We start from the raw sequence: 25,891 nt of genomic DNA, 5'->3' as shown, positions 1-25,891 counted from the left end.
TTGCCAGATTACTAGTGGGGAGTTTCCCATGGCAAGAGTGTTCTTTCATTGTTTTTTTCTTAAGTCTTCATCTTTATCTGTGCCTAGCCCATTCTTTTACCCACCTCTCCCCTTTCTAATGGTTTTTGGCATGAGGTTTCCTACCGACAAAGGAAGAAAATCTTTCAGCTAAAGTTTTAACCTGATTATAACAAGAAAGAAAATGCAAATGGGGTAGTCACTAGACTCCAGATTGCCTCCTGTCAGGGCAGGTTTTCCCCCGCCGCCCCCATCTTTAATTTTTTCAGGCTAGAGCTTGGACATCTGTACACTGTTGCTGGATACCTCCAATATCTAGACAGGTCCATATGCTCTTTTAGCTTTTGCCAACAAAGCACTGGGGCTGGAATCAAATGTCTGTAGGTTGTGCATAGTAAGAGTAAAATGGCACAAGACAGATAAACCGTTTGATAAAAGAGCCTGTTTCAGACAGAAAGACAGAGCTGTTCCATTGCTGAGTGTGTGTCTGCTTGGGGCAAGAACTTCTGGCTTCGAGCAGACCAGCTGTTTTTATTTTAGATGGTATTTTATAACAATTTTGAATGGTTTTGTCAGTTCTTATTCTGTTTTATCAGACACTTTTGATAATGTTGTACACTATACCGTGCCTGGGGCAGATTGGATGCTCTGGTGACTTGGCAGGAATCCTTTCACTCCTGATCCCGCTCACTTACATTTGACGGAGCCTGGTAATTCAGCACAGGGTGGCGGCAGGCGCGGATGGGCAGACAGCCATCTCTCAGTTCACTTGCACCTTTCCAGTCACTCGGCAGCCGGCAAGAAAGAGGAATGTCCTTCTTGATACGTGCCTTTCCACACTGGGACATGGAGGGGAAATGAGGTAGATGAGAACACACATGTAAGCGTCACGGGACAGCCAGTGCTGTTTCGGTATAAATAGCTCTCACTGTCCTCACTGGCAACTTTCAGAGAGTCTGTATCAATGAACGTCTTTGTTTTCATAGAAACCTTAGTAAATGAATAGCAAATAACCTAATTCACTGTTTGCTTTAGCACATTGCTCCTAACTTGGGAACGAGGACTCCAGAAGCGGTCCGGTCCATGACTCGCCGGGCCTTACCAGCCAAAATGGCCAGGGCGCGATGTTCCTAACCCGCTATGCATCCTCAAGCATGAATCACAGAATTATAGAACGGTTTGTGTTGGAAGGAACCTTAAAGATCATCCAGTTCCACCCCCCTGCCCTGGGCAGGGACACCTCCCACCAGACCAGGTTGCTCCAAGCCCCGTCCAACCTGGCCTCGAACACCTCCAGGTATGGGGTAGCTTCTCTGGGCAAATACTGGTTGGAATATTGGTTATTTTAGAATTTCCACCTGTCCTCTATGAAGCCTTTCCCGTGGACATCCCATAAAGTGGCCTCAGTTGAGAAGAGATGTTCCCTTCAGTCGGGAGCTAAGACGTAGGAAATGGTTAATCTCTCCAGCCAGAGCTATGGCTCAGTCTGCTCCAGGGAGCAGCTGGGGCTTGTCATCCCCCTCTCTTTGCATGTTAATATAGTCTTAAGACCTTTCAATCTTCAGGCTCACTGTATTCACAGTACATTCACACCAGCACTCAGCACATTAGAGACCATCAAAGATGAGTGACAGGGAAGCCAAAAGCAAGGAAAATCGCTGATGAAGGTAAAGCCTAAGTAGAGAAAGCGTTGTATCCCCGCATTTAGAAGTTGTTAGGCTTCCCATTTGTTTGAGTCTGGTTAATTAAGGCTGAAAAATAAGGGTTTGACTGTCACAATTGCTTACGTGTACATGGCTTTTTACCCATCAGAAAAATCTGTACATGGAAGGCTACTCTTGAGTTAAAGAAAAGAGATGGGGTTTTAATTTAAAAAAAAATATTATACAGCAGAAAGATAAAGATCCCACGATTCGCGTGCTTCATTTCTACATTTTACCATTGTCCTTTGCACTGAAGCTCTAGGAATATGCACAGTGGGGAATTTTGCCTCAGGAGGAGCAAAATTAGTGGTACAATACAAAATGTCCATTTTGTTCTCGCTTCTGATTTTGCAAAAATAATTTGGTATTTGACATTTTCTGGGACATAACTTCAGAAATGGAAATTTTGAGCTGCAAAATGCTGTTTTAGACAGGAGATCAGTGTTCTTCTCTGGGTACCTGATCAGTGTTGTGCCATTTGCAGAAATGGAACTTCCCTGCAAAAGGTGCACTTGCGCAAAATTACTAATTATCCCTTTGCCTCCCCAGTTTCACACCCTTTTACTGCACTATCACAAACATGTTCTACTCAGGAAGTTAATCATCAGAATAAGCATATATGGTAAAACAGTTTGAAGTGACTCTTCCCATCACTGGGGGATCCCAGAACATTTTGTTTTCCTCTAGTCAGGCAGAGAATTAGTTTGTATGTCTTCCTTGCGGCATGTTAACCACATACTTAGCTAGTAGTCGCTGCCAATGATGTGAATGAATCTCTGAAGGGCAATTTTTTTTCCAAACCTAAGAAATCAAAAACAATAGCCCAACAGTCGTATTAGAGAACGAGAGGAAGGAAATTGCCAGGGTGTAATAAAACTCACAAGAAATATAGAGAATACGTGAAAATACAAGTAAAAAATATTTCAGTGTGTGATGATTGTTTATCTTTCCCAGTGGGAGAGGTGAGGAAGTTGAGTTTTACCCTGAAGAATCTGGGATGTGCACATGGTGGTGAAAGGCGTGAGATTAAACGGCATCTTTGGGAGTGTCAGTGAACCCAAACAATTGAAGGAACATACCAGGAGGAGGAGATGTCCCTCGTAATTTAGCTGATCTTCTCAAATTCACAGATGTTTGAAGCAGAAACATTTAATCTCCTGAGGTTGCAACTCATCCGTATAAACGCAAGACACCTTCAATTCTTATATATAAGGCTACAAATACTGTCATTTTTCAATAAATAAAAAAATTGTGATAAGTAATGATGCTTTATTTGGGCAGAGTGATATAATCCAGACAAAAGGGAAGCTAGTTTTCCCCTCCACGCAGACAATAGGCATCCTGCTTGGCCACATCCTTTAATCCCAGCCCTGAAACTGCTCAGTTGTGAAAGCTTCTTAATTGTGCTTAACTACGTGGGGACACAGGCTGTAACACCAGTAAGCAGTTAGGATCATGACACTCGTTTCCATTGTTCTCCAGATATTTGGGAAAATAAACGTGACAGCTAAAATAGCCCCTGGAATAATTGCAGCTATTAGAGCCATTACCTACCCAAATTCAGGTATTTTCTGAGTGAGGAGTCTTGTTTCATGGGTCAGTTGAGCCAAGCAATTAAATTGGAAGAGCAGCTTTGGTTCCTATCAAGTACTTCTGTCTACCTTCCTGCTCGATGCCTGTCTGTTGCCTGATGCACAATAAGGAAGATAATTTGTGTGCCAAACAAAAAGGAATTCTGAGGCTACTCTTTTTGTTCCCATGTTGAGTGCCCACTGCTGTGTTATTTTGACTGCAGGAATGATGAACAGCTAGAACAGGTGGTAGAGTAAGTTACCGTTTTAAAAATTGGATTAGGATTTAGATTATTACAGATCCATGAGAACTGTCATAGCACAGATTACAGTTACATTTTTATTCTAGTCTTCCATTAAGTTTTTTTTCCAGCCACCTGCACTTGGGCAGTATCGACTAATCCTTTACATGATCTTTAACTATAAACTGAGCTGATAAAGAAAAATTACTTTATTTGCTATTACATCTCTGATTAAAGAAAAAAAAAGAAAACATAAGGAAGTAATAAGAAAAAAAGAATCTCTTAATAAAGAAGGATTCACGCTTCAGTTCTTTTCTACTGGCTTCTCCTCAATTACTTAGGAGAACTTTTTATCTTCAGCTTTTCGATTTAGGATCCTGGCAGGGAATCTCAGAAGATTCCCACACTACTGGAAATAATATTTTATGTACCGAAGTTGGAAAAGGATAACATGTTCTGCCAAATAACTAGTACAAACTTCTGACCTTTGGAACAATAATAGACATGGTATCTGGAAATGTTAATTTTACCACGGAAGTTCAAAATGAAGTAAAAAAATAAATAAATTGGTCTTGACAGACTTTACGGGACTGAAACCGTGTCCTTACCCGATTGTCATTTTGGAGAGCATCTTACATTGTCTCTCTAGTGGTAGCAGTGCAATGACTTTGTGATGTTAAGAATAGTTGCTTTTAAGATTCGGTCTATCCATTCCACTGTTGTGCCTGCAATGATACCAGGCACAGCACCAAAAAAAGTCTACAGTTGAGGAAATGTCAAATTTCCTCAAGTTTTTCTTCAAAGGAAACACTAGAAATATTATAAAACAACTTTGAATGGTCAATAAAGTCCTTCAGCACAACAAAGACAATTGTGCCGTAAAGGGCAACTGGTAAAGAGAACGGGAAGGAATAGCTGGAGAAAGGGAAGAAACAACAACACTCTTGTTTATTGGGAAGGAAAGAGGACAAAAAAAAAAAAGACAAACACAAGTTGTATGCCTGCACCGCTTTGATCTCACAAATTTACAAAACTGGGCTCAGGGTGAGGAAGGAAATCTTCTGAGGCGTGTTTGATACATGGCCACTGCCCGTCGTCCCCGAGGGGCCGGTGGTGCTGGAAATCCGGATCCTGGTAGGGCTTGGGCACCAGCCCAGGCCCGATTTGTACCAACTCCACCAGCCTTCGGAGCCCCGAAACTGCTTTTAGTGAAGGCCGAGATGCAAATCTAGCAGGTTGGGCTTCCCGCCCCAGTGCTGGACACCCACCAGGCCTCAGTGGGCCAAGGAGGGATGGGGCCACATGCCTGGGCAATCTGTGCCCCACGGCTCCACGCCCAAACCCAAAGGCTTTTAGAAGCTCAAGAATCAAGAAGGTAAACATACTATGAACTGTCCATCGTGACGAAAAGGTGGGAATGCACAGGAAACAACGGTGAAAAAACACCACACCAATATTTGGTGTCACAGGAAGAAAATTTCCCTGCCCATGGAAACTCCAACTGGAGAAGTATGTCCCACTCGATATCAAAACGCAATTAATGGAGAAAGTGAGTTATTTCGGGTGTCAAGGCCGAACAGGAGGTGTTCTGAAGAGAACCTCGTCGGCGCCCCGGGGGCTCTGAGGGGGAGGAGGGCGCGGTGACACCTGGGGCCGCGCTCGAACGGGTGCTAACCGGCAGCTGGAGGGGCAGCCGGCAGTGCGGTCCCCGCTGACAGGGCCGCCCGCTCCCCTCAGCGGCGCGACTCCTCGCCCGCAGCCCCGCTCCCCTCAGCACGGCCCGCGCGTGCGCCGAGCCCCGCCCAACCCTCGCGAGCCTTCCCTCGCGCCGCTCCCTGTCTCCGCCCCCTCTCCACCCACGACTGGCGGGGGGCGGTGCTCGCCCCCAGCCCCGCCCTTCCCCCGCCCCGCCCCTTCGCCCCTCTTGCTGATTCTCTGGGTTAAAGCGCCCGCTCTCGCACTTTTCTGTTTGGGGGGGGGGATGCGCGGTGAGTGAAGGGGGCTGGAGGTTGGGACGGTGGCGGCGGCTGTTGGCGGCCTGTGGGGAGGAGCGGGTCCGGCTCTGGGCGCGGGACGAGGCGAAGGGATCCTCCGGCGCCGCGTCGCGAAAGTCTTCGCCCGCCCGCGTCGCTTTGTGCTGGTCGGGCTGGGCGGAGCCGCTCGGCGCAGGGGCCGAGCGGGCGGGCGCAGGGAGTCCCGCTCCGGCCGGTAACTTCCCTTAGCCCGCGCCGACTTCTCCTCACGGCCGGGCCGCGCCGCCGACGCCTGGGCCCGCGCGATGGGGAGCGGCGCCGGCCGCCGGAGGAAAGCGGCGGCGGGAGCCGGCGCCACCTGCCCCGTGCCCCGCCGCTGAGCCGGCAGCCGGAGGCGCCCCGAGCGCCGCGGAGGAGCCGCCCGCCTGGTGAGCAGCCAGCCCGGCAGCGGGCACCGCGCCCGCCCCGGCCCTCCCCGCGGCCCCGAGCCCGCCTCGGCCTTCTCCTTCTCCCTTCCCCGCCCCGAGCCCGCCGCCTGCCCCGGGGCAGCGCGGCCTCCCCCGGCCCCCGCCGGGCCCCCGCGGGGCCGGGCCGTGCTCCGCGGCGGGGCCGGGCCGGCGCTGCCGGGCGGGGAGGCTCGGCCGATCGCGGAGCGTTGCTGCGTTCGGGTGTTGCCGGCCCGCCTGGAGGCATCGCCCCCCGCCAGCCATTTCCGAGGAGTTGCGGACCTGGAGGAGCAGGGGAATAGAATGAGCTCTCCGGTGGACCCCAAGATTAAACAGGCTTTGCGAAAGAAACCAGCAGAGAGGACTCCGGAGGTAAGGGGGCTGCGGCTCCTGCCCCGCTGCGGCTTTTGATTTAATTTTTAATTTTTACTTTGTATAAATGTGTGTTCCGACAGGCTCTGTGCCCGGTGCATGGTCCGCGGGCTTTGCCTGCTGCACATGCTTGCTGGCGCTCGCAAACTGCCTTTGCTTAGACTTCGGTTATTTATTTATTTCGGCTTTCCAAAATTGGCCCTCTCGAGACCAGCAGTGCTTTAAACATCCAGTAACATGCTGGGTATAGACTTAAGGCGCTTTATGAACTGCTGCAAGCAAGCTGTAGGAAGACGAAAAAGAGACAGATCACTGAAAAGTAAAATTATGCATATTTCAGTGATGCAAAACTTCTGGGAAAAGTTAGTGAGCTGAAAGACTTTGCTTACCTGTACAGTGATGCAGATTTAAACAAAACCAAACTAATTATGCTTTGCAGACTTCATAAAGAGATGTTTCTCCAGTGAGTGGGAGTATAGAAATGTGCGAGGCTGGTTAGCTACAATAAAACGCATTTTCCAATTAAGTGCCTGCTCTGTCCTTTCCCCACAAGCTAGTCTGTAATCAGCCATGTATTTTTGGGAATGGTAATGTCATGGAGCATTAACTTAATAATGAAATATGTTTGATAGCATTTGCATTTCACTGAAAGGCTGATTGGACTTTGTTTGCTTACCCTAGCCTTTTTTTGTTTCCCTTACTGTGATTTTTTTTTTTTTTAATGTTCTCAAGAATTAGTGGTATGAAATCATATGCTCTTGAGTTTGTCCCTTTGAGACCGGGAAACATCTGTTCTCCCTTGATACTTCATGGGGAGCAGAATGTCCTGCCTGCTCCTCCTTATAAGTTAATTATCAAAAGGCTTCTTGGGGAGAGCTGCTGCAGAGTGTTTGAGAGTACGTCCTAGAAGGACACAGACCCCAATTCTCCTTCAAGTCTGTCTTGTAAGTGCCTGAAATACACATGTTCAGTCACACAGTTTACCCACCTTGGGGTATCTGATACATTCCTATTTGTGTCTCTGCTCCCTAAATAAATGATGAGGCAGTCTCTGTAAAAGAGCAGTCTCTCTGTTCTTTCTGTTTTCTTATTTTTATCACCCTGCTTTAGCTTCAGACCTACCTTTCTTTCTCCTCAGCTGTAGTTTTCAGTTAGCAAAATTCCTTTGCCAGTGTGGTTTGCAGTGTTGGGCAACTGGGTTCATCACAGAAGTGTCATTCATGCTCCCGCATACCATGTGGGCTTGTCATGGATTTGACTTTGGGAAACAGGTAATCTGGCCTGGCTCGAAACATCTGCCCACTGCTGCTTCTTGGAATACTGACATCTCACAGCTGTTTAGGGCTTTTTGTTTTTTTATTATTTTTTTTTTTAAGTATCCTTAATTTTCCCTGCAGCAATTGTCATGGAATTCTTTAGGACTGTCACCTTATTTTGGCTAAAACTGCCTTAAAATAAGTATTTCACCAATCTTGCAAAGTTAAACCGTCATATCGTGCTGTCCAACTGCACTGGACCATGGTCATGTGGATCCGTGTAGATTCCCATTGAGACTGGCTGACACCAGGTTTGAATTTGCCAAGGTACCTCAATTGTGGAAAAAAAATATTTAATGTTTGCTAATCTAACTAATAGCACCTCTAAAATGATTTAAAAAAATATCTAAGTTCCCTTGTTAATCCGGCCCTTCTTTGGCAGGCATTTAGAGACATTGCACAGGGAGACTACTCGTGATTAAAGTTAAATATGTACTTAAAACTTGGCAGGATTGGGGCCTCTGTTCTTGTTGCCTGTTACTGAGTGGATAATTACAGTCAAATCGCTTTTGTTTTCTTGGGGTACTTTTGTTTATATACATTTAGAAAAGAAATGATTTCAAGAAAAACACTTCCCTGTTTCAGTAGGACGGTGTGTCTGGGGGGTCTCTTTTCTGGATCTGTACTACCTGTTCAGACAAAAGCGAAAAATTGAACCGCCCTGGCCACATGCTGCCAGATTTCCCAAGCGTATGCTCTGAGAGGTGATGACAGATGGATACAGGGTGATAAGGGAACTGGAGGAAGCAATTCCAAAGTAATTTTTTTTTTTAATTTTTTTTTTAAATTGTGCTAAGCATCCTGACTTGTCAGCTTTCTTCTTTAGGCAGCAAGACTTAGGTCAGGGAAGTCGAAACCTGCTTAGCACAGCTGTTGGGGAGAGACCCCAGTTTCGGGTGTCCCTGTGCAGGGTGTACGAGCTGGTGACTCCTGTCTTGAAGTATCCAGATGTGCACAGACAAAAAGTGTGGCTTCGTTTCTCCCCTCCTACTCCCGGGGAAAGGTATCATCAGCTCCTCCCACACGAAATCAGCTGCACGGGGCTGCTCCTGCACTTTGACTGCGTTTTTATACAGGAAACCCCCCCAAATTCCCCAAACCATGATTGGTATTTTATGATGAGCCAAAGCTGCCTGACCACACGAGTTTCGAGTGTTTTCGGTCCCTTTCTGCCCCCCTCTCTATTTCTGGTCCTGCAGTTTATATGAGCAGTTTACCTGGGTATTATAAATTACAGGGTTGGGGCTGCGCTGATTAGTAGCATGGTCTGGTGCTTCATAACTATCATCTGTACAGCAGTCTCCGGAAAAATACAGATAAATAATCCACACACTGAATTTCGCTTCTGAGTGGTGCGGTTATCCATATGATTTTAATTTTTGGGACTTTTTTTTTGACAAAATGTTTTAATTTCTAAGATCTAAGGAACTAAGCAGGGAGATAGTAAAATATTTTTATAATTTCCTTATTTTGGGGAATTAATGCGATGGCTTGCTCAAGTAAAAATTTTAATTCTTGATGCTACAAATATCTGTGTTTGGAAAAATCTCTGTTAGGGCAGGTTTTCAGTGTTGTGGTAACATTCCAATGTTTGCCAAATGCTAAAGTCTGTAAGTTATGCATATTAGACATGTACACACTTGATTTTTTTTTTTTTTCAGTTGTTGTTGCTCAGATATTTCATGTGCTATAATCTTTAATTTATTTGGCGGGGGAAATTATTTTGATGAACTCCTGGAGATTGTAGCTAACATTTAATGATGTATACATTTTTATGTAATTGCTGTTCTGTTACTCCATTTAGAAACTTTTCTTTGGAACTGCCTAAATCTGGGAAGTCTTTTGAATTTTTTTTCTTTGTGTTTGTTTCTTTCTTCCCTCTGCCCTGGTGCATCATAAAATGGTACAGATAGGTGATGCAAGCTGGCCTTTCTTGTGGTAAGTGTCTCAGAATATTTTCTTGTGGGCTGAATGCCGTGTACGTGGCAGATTTCCCACCCTGGGATGCGAATCCCACTTTGGTAAAACTTAGGACTGGTTGGTTACGTAGATGGACTGTGACCGCGTGCTGACACTGTACATAAATCTGTCTGTCTCTCAGGTTCAGCCTGAAAGTGCAGAATTTGCGAGGGTTCTGTCAGATGTTAGTTTCGATAACAGATTATCCTAACAAATCATCTCTTCTGTCTGCACTGTCTTGTCAGAGAGAGGAAGCCTTTGCAGTAATCGGGCACTTAATCACTTAAAAAAATCATACCTATATTTAAACTGTAGGATTTCATACACTTATTTAATATTTTAATATCTGTATTTGTCTTCCAGGATTATGCGGATGTCTGTGTGGTGTTAAATGTGGGAGTGTTTATTCGTGCAGGTTGGGAATATGAGACTTACGTGCTTCCATGCAGGGTTTTAGCTTTGTCTTGCACATCGTCCTGCCTGTTTCTTGTGTCACAGGTGGGGATATTAAATTAGTAATTTGGGAATGTTTTAATAGAAGGAAATAATTTGTTCAAAGCAGTAGGAGGGAAGGACGAATGTTTATGCCACCGTGTATGCTCTCTCATTAAAGGTTTAATTTTTTGAGGCGAAGAATTCCTTATCAGATCCATACAAAGGCTGTGATGTTGGTCTTTTGGGGAGTGGTTTAATGCCTACCACAGATAAGGTCTCGGTGGCTGATAGGACAAAATAGCATATGATCATGCTGCTTTTTCTTTCTCTTTCCTCTCTTTTTTTTTTTAATTCTCTCCCCTCCCATGAGCACACTCTCTTCCTTTTTTAATGGATCCTTTTCCCAACGTAGTCTCCTTTTAGTTCTTCATGACTTTGTTCTAGACAGTATTTCCTTTCCATGGTTCAGAAAGCTTTGCCTTTATTGGACTTCAAAGAGCAGAGTTTGTTTTTATTCTCTAAGCCCTTGTATTTTCCTAACTTTGTACTATGTCTTGTTTCAGTAATTCTCGATTAACGTTAATTCAACTTTATTTGGCAATACTAACTCCTCCTCCTCTTCCTGTTCCCTTTTTATTAATACAGTGGAAAGAGAAAAAACCTAATTCGCACAATTGTGTTATAACAGGGTCTGCTATTTGGAGTGTGTTTGTGATGCTTCTTGACAGCTTATATATAGAGAAATAGATCTGCATGAACCTAAATCATGCACAAATAGTACATTGATGGGCATTATAAAATGGCTGTAATAAATAAAATAAATTATTGCTGACAGCATAACAAAGGCACTCTTGTACTGTAGCACAGCTGAGCCAAACAGAGGAGAACATCTGCTTCTTGTTTCCAGAAATAACTGGTATTTTGAAGTGGGTTTTTTCATCCTTTTAATAATTTTCTGTAAACTCAGTAGGTGAAACAGGGGATTAGCTTTTGTTAAAATCCATTGTTTCTGTAGTTCACAGTGAGCTTTTAGTTAATATAACAATGGTGTTGGTTTTGGACAGCCATTTAACATAATCGGAATTGTAGAATCACTACGAAAATCTAGATGCTGGCAATTATCTTAAAGCTGAAAAGAAACTTGTATTAAATTAAGTTGCAGATGCTGGTTTGTATTTAATAAAAATTCCTTACTGTTGCGGAGTATGCGGGCCTCTAAAACAGGGGAAGAGGAGTGATGGAAACCTGACTCCTGCCATAGTTTTCTACTACCTAACCACTGTCTTACATTTTCATTCCCATTTTTCTGTTAGTGATATAGTCTTTTGTAGCGGATGATCTCTAAGACTTTGTCGTGTGAGTAACAATTCTGGAGCTCAAACTGAAGACGACCAGCAGTTACGTGGTGGAAAATGCTGGGGATTGTTCTGTAGCTCCGTGCTTTAGTGTCTTTGCCAGAGGGGCCTCCCCAGACTGTACCTCAGAGGTGAACGGACGCGCGGTACCTAACTTTTATCCCTTACACTGCAGAGACTTGGGTCCATCTTCGCCTGTGCCTGGGAGAGACCTTTAAAGTTGATGTATTGGTTATCACTGGGTGATAACCAAAGTGATTGCGAACACATACTGACGTGCCTGCAATTTACTCCTAATAAATTCCTGGCTGGGTCGTTGTGTACCTTATGCAGATTGCCTTTCTGTACTCATATGACAACAATTATTATTTACAGTTACAAGAACATAAAACCTCATAATATAATTATGAATACTTTATAAGCAGTCCTGTGAAGGCGACAGATACTTCGTTCTCTATGACTGAAAGTCAAATGCAGAAAAATCAGTTGTTTTGTTAGCAAAAAAGTTGAGTAACCGCAGCTTTGGAGAAAGACTTGGTTACCTGCGCTCCGGTCCTGTCCACTGCTTTGTTGATGCCATATTCTATCAGCATCTTTCTGAGACTAGAAAAGACCTAGAATTGTGAGGTTTTCTCAAATATTAGATTAGACCCTTTAAATTCAATGTGTTCTAAAGCTGTTTTCTTTTTAAAGCCTTCTAGTAGAATTAAAGCTGAGAACGGTGGTACCTGAGGAGTGACAGGTTGGATATCACATTGGTGGCTGACAGCTCTTAAGACTGAGTCTTATTCACAAGCAGAATATAGTTTCTTTGTTAGTGAAGCAGGTCCTGAAATTCTTTATCACTTCTAATGAAACAGTAATAAACCTTCTCTCATCCTCCTGCTCTTCCCTGCCACGTAGCTTTAAGTTGAAGGTAAAACAAAACCATATTTTTTTCCCAAGCCACTCATTAAATAAATGTATTTATCTCATGATAAATACATTGTTGACAATTCCAGAGGATTGTCCGACAAACCTCAGAGCTTTGGGAGAGCTGCGTCTATTTAGCTGCCAGCTTGATGAGTGCGGAAGTTTTTAGTGCTTACATTTTCCTCTATTTTGTCTTGTAAGAGTGCTTTGGGTGGGTAGTTGTCTCTTATTATTCTATTTCTTAATACAGTGTAGTATCGTGAGTCTTCATCTCAATTAGACCTGTGGTTTTCCTGTAATAAAAAAAGCCAAGCATGCAGACTCCTGTACTGCTTCACTAAAACACTTCTTGATAATTCGTTTTCATAAACTTTGTATTTGCGCCTTGGTTTCTGAGATGATCAAGAATGATGTTCTTTGATAGATGTGTCTCAATCTTTGCATTCAAAAAATTCAGAGACCAATCAATGCGTGTTTGCTGGTAGTTGATCAGTCTTACCTGCACTGGTTTCCCAGGGATGTTTAGTAAAATGCATGAGTCTGGGCAGGGTCAAATCTCTCTTCTGGATAATTAAAATTAACCTCCTTTTGCAATATTAATCCGTGACCGATCATAGGATCGACTTTAAATTCACAAAATCTTGCTTAAAATCAGTGATATTTGGTTATGTTACTACAGTTGTTTTCATTGCCATGTGGACACGGCTCCGCGCTCGTGATGTACAGTCGATTTGCCTGTTTCTTGGCCAGAAGCACTCAACAACCTAGCATATGCTTCAGTACCCAAATAATTCAGATTATCACTAGTTGGAACCTTAAGTACAACACACTTTCTGAAGCTGAAATCAGTCCTAAATTAGTTGCACTTAAAAAATAAAATCCATCTGTTCTTTCAAATGAACCAAAATACAATATTGGAGCACTTATAACCAAATGTTAATATATGTAAATATTCAGCTATAAGAGCTTCAGTGTCTGTCTCGGGAGGATTTTTTTGTTCGGTTTTGAACAGTTTTTTGAGCTTGTTTTTGTTGTGCTTTCAGCAGCAAGACTGAATGTGTTGCTCATATTCCTCTTTTGATTATTTATGTCTCTAAGACACAAGTAAGGTTATGTTGAGCCTTCGACAAGGTACTGTGTTCACAGAGGAGGCTTCTGGTTAGGCTGTTCTGCAGCTGTTGTCTGGCTGGAATACCTGCAAGGAAACTTTACTAGTGGTTCGCAGAAATAAATATTTTTTTCCAGCTCTCTTAACTGTTAAGGCCTGTTGAGTTCAGTCAAATATAGATTCATGGTTCCAACCAAATAAATCGGGTTTCAGGGCACTGTTTTAGCTCTGAGTACATATACTGGCTTTACTGAAGCGTCATTGGCAGATAGATTTTTCTTAAATTTAGAATCTGTCTAACAGAGTTTCCTTGTTCAACAAATGTAATATTAAACAAGTAGAGAAAAGAGCATGAATGTTGCTGGGTGGCTGAGTTTTTTGTTTTTAGATTCTGTGTCTGTCTTAACCCGTGTTGTGGGTAAGGGTGTCGAAGATTGTCCTGGAGAGGAAAATTTGTGCAGGAGTAAAAGAAGTTAAAAAACCAAAAACCAAAAAAACAACCTCAAAAAAAACCTCAGGTGGAAACAGGGATACATTATGACTCTTAAGGTCCTCTGAAGTAGGTGCATGGGTTCTCCTGATTAATTCATTTTGCAAGAGTGTTATGAACCGAAGCTGGGGTTTTTTGATTTTTTTTTTTCTTTTTTTTTAAAAAAAAGTGTCAAAAACAAACCCACAAAAAAACCCTCCCCAAAACCATTTTCTTCTTTGCCTTTCAGGTTGGCTGAAATGCCAAAAAAAGTAAACTTGTAATAAAAACTCGGAAAGGTAAATTAGACTAAACATTCATTGTTCATCACTTAACGTAGTGCTAATAACCTGGGAACACATTTACAGTTCTTCCGTCTAATGGCTGTGCCTTCATGGTTTCTGGTCTCCCTGGGAGCTGAGGTGCAATCAAGGCTTTTTTGTTGGTTAAATACATACCCGATGCCTAAGTCATTCCAGTGGAAAGTAATCAGCGTTACTCCTGGAAGGGTCCTGGTGGTTGGCTTGGTGCGATGTGCTGAAACTGATTATGGTCACGCTGATTTCCAAAGCATCGCTCTTAAATATGGGTCTGCGAAGGGTCCTTGGGGCCACGTTGCTGCATTTCCCCGTCGTGGACAGAGCCTGCAGCGGCCGCAGGGACCTGCTGCTCAAAACTGAAAGTCCTGGTCCCCACCGGCATCAACCTCTGCAGACTTTAACCTCTACCTGTGCTGACACTGTGCTGGGAGTATCTTACCTCTTCAGCCGTGTAAGAGCAGAAGTGTACAGATGTTGCCCGTATGACAAGTAATGCTTTTTGGTTTTGTGTACAAAATTGGAAAGGTTGTTATAAATTAGCTGCCCTGGCCCTTTCCTCCTATGTGTCTCGCTCTGCTCAGTAGCTAGCCAGAATCAGTTTTGTTTTCCATTCCCAGCTGCTGCTCTTGGGTCCTGACTAACGCAATTCCTTCATGTAGAGCAAACTCTGCTATACAGAACATGGATGTATTAAAGAGAAGTTCAAATTACAGTGTGCTAATAACTCTGTGGACAATGGCTCATGTGTATTGGCATTGTTTGCAGAGAGTTCAGGGTTTATGCCCAGTGAGTCACTAAGTTACACATGGCAAGGTGAAAAGCCATTCCGCCGTCCTTGTTTGTCTCCTGGATGTAATTTCCAATTCTGATTCATTAAAACGAAGCGGTGAGTAGGAATGTGGTTCTGTTACGGGATACAAGTGGATGGGTATCTTCAAGCGTTGTCTTGGCCTTTCGAAACGTGGAGCGCTCCTGTCTGGGAGTGTGAGTCCAGCTCACCTGAAGAAAAGAATGCGGTGACGTCCAGCTGAGACAGAGCCTCGGGGAGCCGGAGGAATGATATTCAACTGGTGAGCACAGTTGCCTGGTGCCTGGTCTTCCAGCTTCAAGCACTTCTTGTGTCTAAGCCTTGGTGGCATTGTCGAATCTGAACATCCTAATCAAGTGTAATGAACATACGGTGTCTCTTTTGTGTGTAATTACATGGAAAAGTCGGAGGCTGTTGCCTAATCTTACTTGCTGCTGCTTGTTGGGATTCCTTTGAAGGAAGCAGGGCCACAACAAAAGCGGTAACAAAACATTTTGGCTTTGTAACTTGTGTGTCAGTGTCGCTTACTTTCTATGACTGTTCTGCGTCTGCATGTGCAGATGCAGCATGAGTGTCTGCTGCACACCTTAGGTGTATGGTCCTTAGGTATCTTTTCTGGAAGATATATATAAAGTAAGGATTTTAAAGGAAATTCTAAGACACTCTTATATGTATGAATCTTGTATGGGAGGAAAAAAGACCATGGTGTGCCCATGTTGCTGGTTGTGCTGTGGAGCTCGTGGGACCTCTGTTCCTGGACCTGGGGAGGAACTTCCCCTGGGCAGTGATGGCAGGCAGTGGTGTCTGTGCTCACCTTCCCTCTGCAAGAGCTGTTCTTGGCCTAAAAGAAATGTTCTTGAGTGTTTTGTGTCATGCTTTAATGTGTCCAGAGTCTGGTACGTGTAGGAACAGCTTTGTCTGAATTCCTTGTTACCAGATGTGATTTGGTCTCTCTTTATTGCTTTTTTTTGTTTTGTTTTTTAAGCTTCTCATTCTGTTACATACCCAGTACAGACAGATACTCCAGCTCTGATATCGTTAGCGTTGTGCCTGTTGATTCCGTGCTGGTTGTTGATTGAAGGAATTTGAGAATCTGCTGAGGGTGTAGGTAAGAATATTTAATCAAACATCTCTAGAATACATCAAGTTCCTAGTTTTCCCGTGAAATTGTTCTCAGAGCACAAAGTCTTCACTAGATCTCTCACCCTTGACTCCTCTTCCCTTCACCTCGGTTCAGAAGGTGCGAGGGGGAGGTTCAGTGTTGCAGCCTGATCTCTTTGGAGAAGGGTTTTGGTGCCGATGCTGCTGGTGAGGCACGTCGTGCCAGCGGCTCTCACTGCTTTGTGCTTCTGGTCTGTCCCAACAGCAGCCCAGAAGAAGCTCCCACCCCACAGCTGGCCTCGTCAGGGCTTCTGTTAGCCGGAGGGAGACTTGTTCTCCTGGGCTGGTCCTTCTGGTGGCCTCTGCTTTGACCTGCGCTGTGGCAACACTGTTGTGTCCCTGCCTTGGGGTGCCTTGATGTGCAGCCCCTTGCTCTGTAGCAGCGAGCTCTCAGGGGACTATCGGGGTGTCCTGAAATGGATGCGTATCCTTCCCATTCTTTTTATTTATTTATTTGTTCCAAGAACTGGCTTTAGAAGATGCGCTCAGTGATTCTAGGGTTTTCTGGCCTGACAATGTAGTTGTCAACACAGCTTTTGTATCTGGGAGGTTACTGTAAACCAGAAACTCACTGTTTTGGCTGTGTGGTTGTCAGAGTATGCTAGAAGCTCACACAGGCAGTATTTACGGATCTTTTTCAAGCTGTTGGCCAAAGTAACTGTAACTAAAGAGCGGAGATCACAGCAGCTTGTTTCCTGATAATCTTCACAGTTAATGCGGGATTTAGGGCTTGACAGATGTGATTTTGCAGACGTCATACGTTATTATTGATCTAATATTTTGAGGCCTAGTTATCTAAATCATGATAGGGTGGTGGTAAATTTAGCTTGTAGGAGGCTGAAAAATGACTCCAGTTTTCTGGCTGTTGCTGTCACTGAAGACTCTTAATGCTATGGAACAGCCGCGGGTTCTGGCATGGCAGCGAGCTGCCGTAGGAGATGGCAGCAGGCAGTCTCCGTGCTTGTACTCCTGTCTGCTAAGGTCAAGCTGGTGACAATTTAGTACCTGTAACTTTCCAGTATCAAGATCTGTTTGGTCCTTTTCAGAAGGTACTAAGCCTTCTGCTTTACATGAACCTTAAACCTTGTTAAAGGAGCACATGAAGTTAGAGTGAATCAGGATGGCTGTTTCCCAGTCATCTTCCAAGCAGTGTGTGAAGTGTTCTTGCTCTAAGATTACTTTTCCTATCCTTGCTTCCAATTACTGTTCCTGAAAAACTGGTTTTTCATTTTAATGGCAGCTGTGACAGCCCTGAGAGTGAAACCAGAAATTATGGTGGAGTCCTGGAATTCTTTATTGGAACTTGCGTGCTGTAGTATGTACCTTTCCTTGTGCAGTGGGGTCATGCACTTAATTTCATCTGCGGAGTGATAATTTAACTAAAAGTTTTCACCGATGAATTAAAATTCAAGTATGTAATGTAACTTTTCTAAAAACCGATTTTCTATTGTATTATCTGAATTTAAACTGTGAATTTCAGGGACTTCTTAGGTAGTTAGTAAGGGTGTGTTTTGCAAAACTAAAAGGCAAACCCAGTGCCTTATTATTGACCTTGCAATAAGAACTCCTTGGAGATATTAGAATAGTGAAGAAGGGCGAGAAAAGGGTGTGGAAGGGGGTGGGAGAGAACTGCAAGTACACTTGCCATTCAGAAAAGTTGCCAAGTGGAAGAAAAATACATTTGTTTTCTGCTTTTGTTCTCTAAAAACTGCAAGGGGTGGTGGGCAAGCAGTCAAGATGCGTAGGTGTTAAATTCCTTCTAGAAACAGTATTAAAGCCCCAAAACACCATACTGAATGAAAGTAATCATAAAAAAATTTAGAATTTTAAAAGAAAGTCTCTTCAAGTAGTATACCAAAACGTACTGTGTATAAACTTTACAGGGGAGTTTTCTGTAATGTTTATTTTGACAAAACCAATTCTTGTGTCACTTTGTAAGGAGAACTGGGTGTCAGTTTATAGCATAGATAAGAATAAGAAAGTAACACTCGGTCTTAACAAACGTGCAAGTGTGCTGTTGGAGGAGAAATTGGGGCGAAAGTGTCCAGGTATATTGCCCACTTGTGCCCAGGCGGTGCTGCTGGGGAGGGGAGGGAAGGAAGGCAGGCAGGCACATATCTTAGCATCCCTGACACGCTGCGGGTGTCTGCCCCGTGCCTGTGCTTGGGCTCCCATCACAAGAGTGTGAAGAGCTGGCAGTCTTCAGGTGGAAACGAGTCTCTTGGCACTGAAAGGTGGCTTGTGGTGGTCCTGTCAATGGCAAAGAAGCTGCACAATTCAGAGGACCGTGCATTCTTGGACAAACTTCCAGTTTGCAGGGTTTATCCTCCCTCCTCCAAGCACATGTGAAAGTTAATTTTCCTTGCGAAGCGTATTGGAGAACATATCTGTAAAGGGTGGCTGGAGCTCTGATGTCTTCTCTTGTAAGAGGCCTGCCATTGCCAAAGAACAATTTTGCTCGTGCTAGTAGTGCCAGACAAGCTATTTGTAAAACTAGGAGGTCATCTTATTCCAATGACCTCGGGCATAAAATATAGAGGGTTTTCCTTTGTTTGATGAAACTGTGATACACCCTTCTTCCTCTTTGATGATTTCAGTGCAGTATTTTGGAAATACCCTTAGTTCAGGGAAGCATGCACAAATTATTTAGCATTCTGCATCTGGTTTCTCTAGGTTCCTTAGCTCTGCTAATTATTGGTTATCTTTTAGCATGTTGAGAGAGTCTAGCATATTCTTCCAAATATTCAGAACAAAAATAATTGCCTTAAGGGGTTCTCTCTTTGTAATCTTTTTGTGCCTGATTAAAGCATTGACATTTAAGCTGTCCATCCTCCATAGGCTGATTAAAAACAAGCCTCAAATGTTAGTCCTTTTGGTCTGGAGGGAAAGAATTCTTGTGGTGTGGTGGTGTGTTGTGTTGCAGGCACGTACAATTTGGCCTTTTGGCCAAATATGAATTCCTACAAAGAGATAGTTCCAGAGCTGTTGTAATGTTTTTCACCTTGACAGTTTGCATTTGAAAGAGCTGGAGAGTGAGGTCTGCCTTTGTAAACTCTATTGTGTATTTAGTGTTGAAAGGTAATGTGATCACTTCTGCTGTTGAACATTGATTCCGGGAGGTTTTTTATGCTCTAGTCACAAAGGGTTGCACTTGCCTGTGGCCACTAGATATTGTGGGTTATCTGGGGAGGATATTCTACTTAAAACTGATTTATTTCACCCGATGTTCTTGGGGTTCTGTGTAACGTTATTCAGCCTACAGTGGGCTGTGTTGGTTTGGCTAAGTAGAATTGGTCTTCCCAACTGTTGCAGAAGGAGTTTCTGTTCCTGTTTCCCATTTGAAGTAGGAAGGAAACTGGCAGCCCCATGTTAGACTACTGACCTCCTGTCAAATCTGTTTGTTACTTCCATTTGCGTTGGATGGTAATGCTTCCTTCAGCAAACTTCCACAGATACTGTTATATGTGATTTACAAGGTGCTCAGCAGAGTCTTCAAAATGTGCTCTGGTCAAACATTTCTTTTATTTTTATCTGAAATAATTATATAGCTCTTGCAGTCGTGAATGCTTATTTAAAGAAGTGAGAAGCTTTCGATAACAGGTCTTCTCCTTCTGACACTTGTACAGGGTGCCCCTAGTAAGTACTGCAGTGGACTAGCTACTTGAATGAGAGGCTAATACCCTCTAAATGCACTGCTTTTCAAGAAAACCCACAGCAGAGGTGTCTTAATTTTCAGTATTATTGTGTAAAATGTCTGAACTGCAATACCGGATCCTTCCGTTTCTCCAGGGGGGGTGGGCTGGCATCTAGACTGTATGTTCTTAATGTCTGTAGTCATAAGCATGACTGACCAGAGATCGTGGTGGTGTAATCTTTGATTGAGGCATTCTGCTGCTGGGTCCAGACTTTGCCTTTCATCACCCGGTACGAATCTTCTCCTTTAATGTGAGCTGATGAGTCAAAAGTCTGAGTCTTAAATGAATGCATTGCATTGCTGCGTATAAACCGAAGTTTGATACTCAGATTAAGTTTAGTATTAGGGTTTTTTTTCCTTCATCTTTAGTGAACAATTGTAGTCTTGATCTCTGAAAGCAGAAGTCGTCTTTTTAGGTGAAACACTGATTTGTTTAAAAGCAGGTTTATTATACCTCCATAGAGGCTGTGGTTGAGTAACACTGGAAGAATGAGGTGTTGGAGGAATCTCTGGCACGTTGCATTACAAATTAGTGTTGATCATGGGTTCAGAGGAATGAGAAAGTTGAGATTGGCTTGTTTTGGGTTTATATTCAAAGGTAATTACAGCTTTTGAGGATTTTGGTCTCTCTAAGGATGGAATGGCTGGTGGGAGGAGAAGAGGTTTCCGTATCATCTCATGTAGTACAACCCAACCGAAGCAGCCCATGTCTCACATGTGATCGATCAGTTAGTACCCGCTGCATTTAGCACGGAGGTGGAGAAGGCAGTTGCTCTTGTCCGTAATTCTGTGGATGTTCGTCATGAAGTGTGTTGCACTTTGGGAAGCGGGTGCCTGGTGGGTAGTTCAGGATTTAGATCTAGAAATTCCTGAGTAACAATATTATCTTGTGGTTGATTCAGTCCCTGACAGTACACTCCGTTATTGTTTTCTCCTAATGTTGAAGCTGTTAACTTTCTCAATTAGAATGATTCCTTTTGTAACGTTATGCATTAATGATCAATTGTAATTACTAGGGTATCTGTACCTCTGATATTTATGTTGATTTGATTTGAAACTTGAAACCTGTTAACCTTGAATATGTATCCATAGAGTATAACTCCTCAGTTTGGATCCGTAAGCTTCTTTGTGGTTTAGTGTTGAGACATACAGAAGCAGATCTTAAAGCAGCGGCACTGTCAGTTTTTAGAGCTTTGCTGTGGTGGTTTGCGTTCAAATGGAGCAGTAGGGTAAATCTGTCTTATTTTTTCACTACAAGTGAAGAATCTGAGGGCTACTGATCACACTTTCCTGTTTAGTGAGGGATATACGTGTGTTTGCCAATATATGGACACACGTGTACGCAGGCATGTTAGCATTTGTCTGCCTGTGAGAGGATATTGTGGGAGTTGGGGCAGTAAAGGAATTTAATTTTGGGAATCTGTGTTGAGAGAACTTACAACTTCTCTAAGGGATGCAGCCTCCTGGTAATTACGGTAACTTTCCTGGATTGCTCTATTTGGTAGTGCTTGGGTACCCTGATACCAGAATGCTGAAGGAATTAAGGGTAAACGTATTACTGTTGTCCTCTACAGGAATTCCTTCGTTGTTTGTAATGGCATTGTTATAAGAATAAATTCGCTGAAGCTTGATTTTCTTTTTTTTTTTTTCCTCCAGTGGTTTCATTGGAAAAGGTTGTAGGAGAGCTTTACTTTTGTGTGATATTTTATTCTCCAATTGTAATCTTCTCGTTCTCATGTTTTTTTTCTAGTGTGCTGGTGCATTGTCATCAAAGTTGAATGAAAACACAGAGTATTTTAGTTGGAAGCAGGTGTGGTGACTAATATTTTACTGATGCATCAAAACGTTTTGAGACAGTTTGTAGAGCTGCATCCCTGACCGTTACCTAGGTACTGAGTGGGTGACTTAAGTTACAACATTGATAAGAAATCTCATTTTGCCTTCACTATTATTTATTAAGCAGGACTTAATTTCCTGACAGGCATGATCTCTGCTTGCTTGAATCCACAAAGAAATATGAAATTATATACTGCAAAATCATAAATGTGCCATTATAAAAACAGCAATATTCTTATCCATTTGTATAAAAAAATCTGAAGATTAATATGGTGGAAACAAACTGCAGTAAAGTGCTTTCCTGCCTATTAGTCTTTCTCTGTTTGAGATACTTGTTATGTAGTTATGGGACCTTGATAGCAACGTTTGCTGGCTGCAAAGGTAGGTTGGGCAGAAGCACGATGAAGAAGAGTGAGGAAAATCCTTATGATGTGATGTGTTTGTGTGTTAAATGTGAAACAGCAGTTGCTTAGTGCTTTATTTGGGGGGTGGGAGGCAGGGAATAATGGTTTTCAGAGTTAGCACATCCTCCTGCCTTTGTTTGTAGGTACTGTTATTAGCTGTCCGTCTCGCTGTTTACCTATCTGCCTGTCGTCTGGCATGGAGCTCATTCTTCCTTGCCGTGTCTGTGGGACCAGCTCGTGTTCGGTTGGACAACGCTGCCTCTGCGCCTTCCTGCAGCACTTCTCCTGGAGATATTTAGCTATATTTTAGAACAGGAAAAAAGTTTCAGTAAAAAAAGTACGTTGACTCTCCATTAATAGTGTGGAGCTCTAGTCCAAGAGAGGGGGAAGAGAACAAAAACTAGAGCATTGTCTGCAATAAGAGGAAAGTTATAAACAGATGAAGAACTCAGATGTTCAGCACTACTGAGTTGCATACTCCCAATTTGTCATGACTGATAAGCATAGAATTGACCTTTGGATTTCATCTTCCACCTCCTCCTCATCCCCAGGTTTCTGTACCAAATTTATTATTTAATAAGAGTCTACCTTTTTTCCTTAGCGTTTTAGTGTTCTGACCTTTCCTATCATGATTCCTTTTTTTTTTCTTTTTTCTTAAAAGGGAATTTCAGATGTTGGTAATTTCTGGCCAGTTTCTCTTAAAGAACAGGGAGGTTTTTTTGTGAATTAGGCAAACTGATGTTTTTGGAGTTAGGACAAAAAAGGTTTAACCAAAATGCTGCTATTTGATGGATGTTTGTCCTTTGGAAGGGAGATTGTTAATCTTTCAGGTAGTCATCTGCTTGACTAGCAAAGCATTGATTGAACTGGAAGCCTGAAATTGCCCATTTTGCTTGTTGAGGTTTGGGCAACTTTTCAGGAGCCTGGGTAAGGAGGGTGGTTTTATGGTCTTTGGTCTCTTGCTGAAAAATGTTTGGTATAAAATCCTGCTCTTCGACAGACATAAGCATTGAGATTAGTTTTGGGTACTCTGAGCTTCTCATCCTGTCGAACTCCAGGAGCTCAGTGTTTTCAAGGCAGCTTGCTTTTGCTTTTCTATTATCAGCATGTAAGTCTGAAAGTTATTTTTGAAACTAAGTAATGAGTGTCTGGGAACTTTATGGTAATGTTTCACTTGAGGATACTTCTTCATAGCTGTACTCTTGTTCTGAACTGTGATAAGGGCTGCACTGTGCTTCAGATATTCAAAACTCTCTATAAGCTGCTCGCTTTGAAGCAATGACATTTGATGTTCCCGTCTCTCCGGTTCAGGGCCCTTGGTATTTTGCTCTGCAAAATCAGCTTTTCCAAAGGAAGCTTTTTCTCTGGCAAAGTCAGGGTTTCAGAAATGCTGACTCGGTGTGATGAAACAGCAGTAAAAATAATATAAAATTTCCCCTCCCTCATTCCTTTAAATGTTTTTCTTTCTACTGAAGTCTTATATCAATATAATCCAGGGTTCTTAGGTGGAAGGTGTTTATCTGTGTTGGGTGTGGGGAGCTATTGGTGAGTGGTGAGTAGAGAAACTTTTTATTTTCATGTAGAAATACTTTGCTTTTTTTTTTTTTTTTTAATTTACAGAAGTATTCTGCTGAATGGAGGTACTTAAATAAACCGTAATAGTGGCTCTAGGGCCTCTGTTCTTAAACAAGATCTGCCTTTTTCAAATTTTTTTGAGGATGCTTCTATTCCTAGGAGTAGAAGGTAAATCTTAAGTCTGTGCCTATAGCCCTATGTGCATGTTATAAAGAAACAGAAGGAAATACTATCTAAGGAAACTCTTATTAGCCCCATTGAGAGACTTGCTACTTTTGCAGGGGGAAAAAAAAGATAAAAATCCAAGCGTGCAAATGTTACTTCTGACAGTCTGCAAAAACAAAAGGCCAGATTTCACTTTCCTATTTGTGGCTATACTGTTATTAACTGATGCTGTCCATTGTAGTTGCTTCCTGGATTTACAAGAGTGTGAAATGAAGTCCCTTTTTTTATCTTTTTTTTGTCTGTGTAAAGATACTATAGTAACTCAACTGACATTTCCTCACTTGAAAAAAACAGTATCTGTCATGTATATGGGTAAATGTAAAGTTTAGAGTTTAGGAAGAAGTCCTGTATCATGGTCATAGTGTGGTCCATAGCTGTCTGATGTTCTTATGCACCGGGAGGCTGTGGGTATATGGAAGACTATAATTCTAAGAAATCAAGTTCTTGGTCATTTGAAGTTGTTCAGTGGATCAGGTGTAGTGATCCTGTGTTACAAAATTATCATAAAGGAATTATGATTTTTAGCAAGGTCCTAGGAAATCTCAGCATTGCTCAAAATGCCTATGGCGAGTGGACTGGCAATTGAGGGCAGAGAACTGTCACCTGGTACCACAGACGGAAAACTTCTTCATGGAATATATGCTATTTTTTCCTGAATAATAGAATATGGCTCCGAAGTGGCTGAACCAGTTTATTTTATACAAATGTTATTGGGTGCATTCTCAGGCAGTGATTTAAGATCATGCTGGAGTTTGCTGCTGGTGTGTTTTATGATAAGTACTTTAATTAGGCTTTTTGCATTGGTGGTATTTCTTACATGGCGTGAGGACGCTTTGCTCCTTATGAGTGCTCCTTAAACTATGTCGTTCTCTGCAAGATGCTTTCTTGAAGTCTTTTGAGAATATTTTCATTCATCTCACTGACTAATCCATCCGTTCTCCTCCCTAACAGTGCCTCAATGCTTGTATTTAATTTATTTTTTTTTTTAAGGCTAAATAGGAGGATACTTTAAAGGGAATGGTTACTCCAAGTATGCTGTCCAGCTCTTAAGTGAAAAGTTGTGTGCTGGTGTTCTTTTGCACCAAATTTTGCACTTTATATATCAAAAGTTTATGCCACTGAACAGGGAGAGTAAGTAATGAAGATGGAGGAGTTGCTTTCTGGTTCAGGTGATCTTATTCCTTTTAGCCAAGGGACCATACGTTCTACTACACATGTTTAAAGGGAGCTGACTGCTGCTCCCACAGGTGTTGGGGGTGGGGGTGACAGTGTGTGTCACCTGGGTGTGTGTCACCCGGCTCCGGGTGCGGAGGTTGGGCTGCTTGAACCAGCACTGCTAAGGTCGGTGAATCTGCTGTATAGAGATCCGATTATGTACATTGTGGATGGGAGAACTCCAGCGTGTTTCTGTATTTTTATTTCTGGTGTTACATTATCAGGAAAGAATTTGGGAGTGCTATTTTTACAATTGGCTTTAAACAGGGAATAAAGGGAACAGCGCGGATTCCAGCCTTCGATGAAGTAACAGGAAGGGAAGCAATGAAAACCATAAACTGTGCTGAGTAACATTTCCTCTCTTCTGCTACACCCCCCTAAGGGTGACAAAGTCTTTATTGAGCCCAACAGGATTCCTAATGAAAGATGCATTCAGTCTGTGGAGGGAGCCTGCTGAATCATGGGGAGCAAGCGATGGCAGCAGGCTGGAGGAGTACACAATCTGCTGTCCATGCTCCAGAAATTACTCCTGTTTGCCTTACTGACATCTAGGCACTTTAAATTTAATACAGAGAAATTCAGCCATGGTCCAAGAGCCTGTTAAAATCCTTGTCCCGATACCAAGTGGGTGCTTGATTCTGCTGAAGTTTGTTTCCAGCCTCGCTTCCCGCCCGGCCCTTTCTGGCCAGAGCACTGAGAGCAGCAGCTCTCCAACAAACAGGGAGCTTGTGGCGGCTTTCAACCATGCGGCTTCCTTCCCTGGAAGATTTTGTA

The 25,891-nt window shown here is 42.9% G+C and overlaps 1 protein-coding gene across 4 annotated transcripts in view; it reads left to right on the top strand.

Annotated features, from left to right (window-relative positions):
- The first annotated feature begins 6,102 nt into the window (after window positions 1–6,102).
- The window catches only part of RAPGEF6 (Rap guanine nucleotide exchange factor 6), a 132,120-nt gene continuing 112,331 nt past the window's right edge, over window positions 6,103–25,891 (top strand). For all 4 annotated transcript variants that reach the window (XM_054217220.1, XM_054217218.1, XM_054217219.1 and 1 more), the window contains exon 1: window positions 6,103–6,325. In XM_054217220.1, coding sequence (XP_054073195.1) covers window positions 6,257–6,325 — 69 coding nt within the window. In that variant the 5' untranslated portion in view covers window positions 6,103–6,256. The remainder of the gene's footprint in view (window positions 6,326–25,891) is intronic.

This window comes from Rissa tridactyla, chromosome 11 (assembly GCF_028500815.1).
Source record: "Rissa tridactyla isolate bRisTri1 chromosome 11, bRisTri1.patW.cur.20221130, whole genome shotgun sequence".
NCBI lineage: Eukaryota > Metazoa > Chordata > Aves > Charadriiformes > Laridae > Rissa > Rissa tridactyla.
This window is presented reverse-complemented; position numbering and strand designations above follow the sequence as displayed.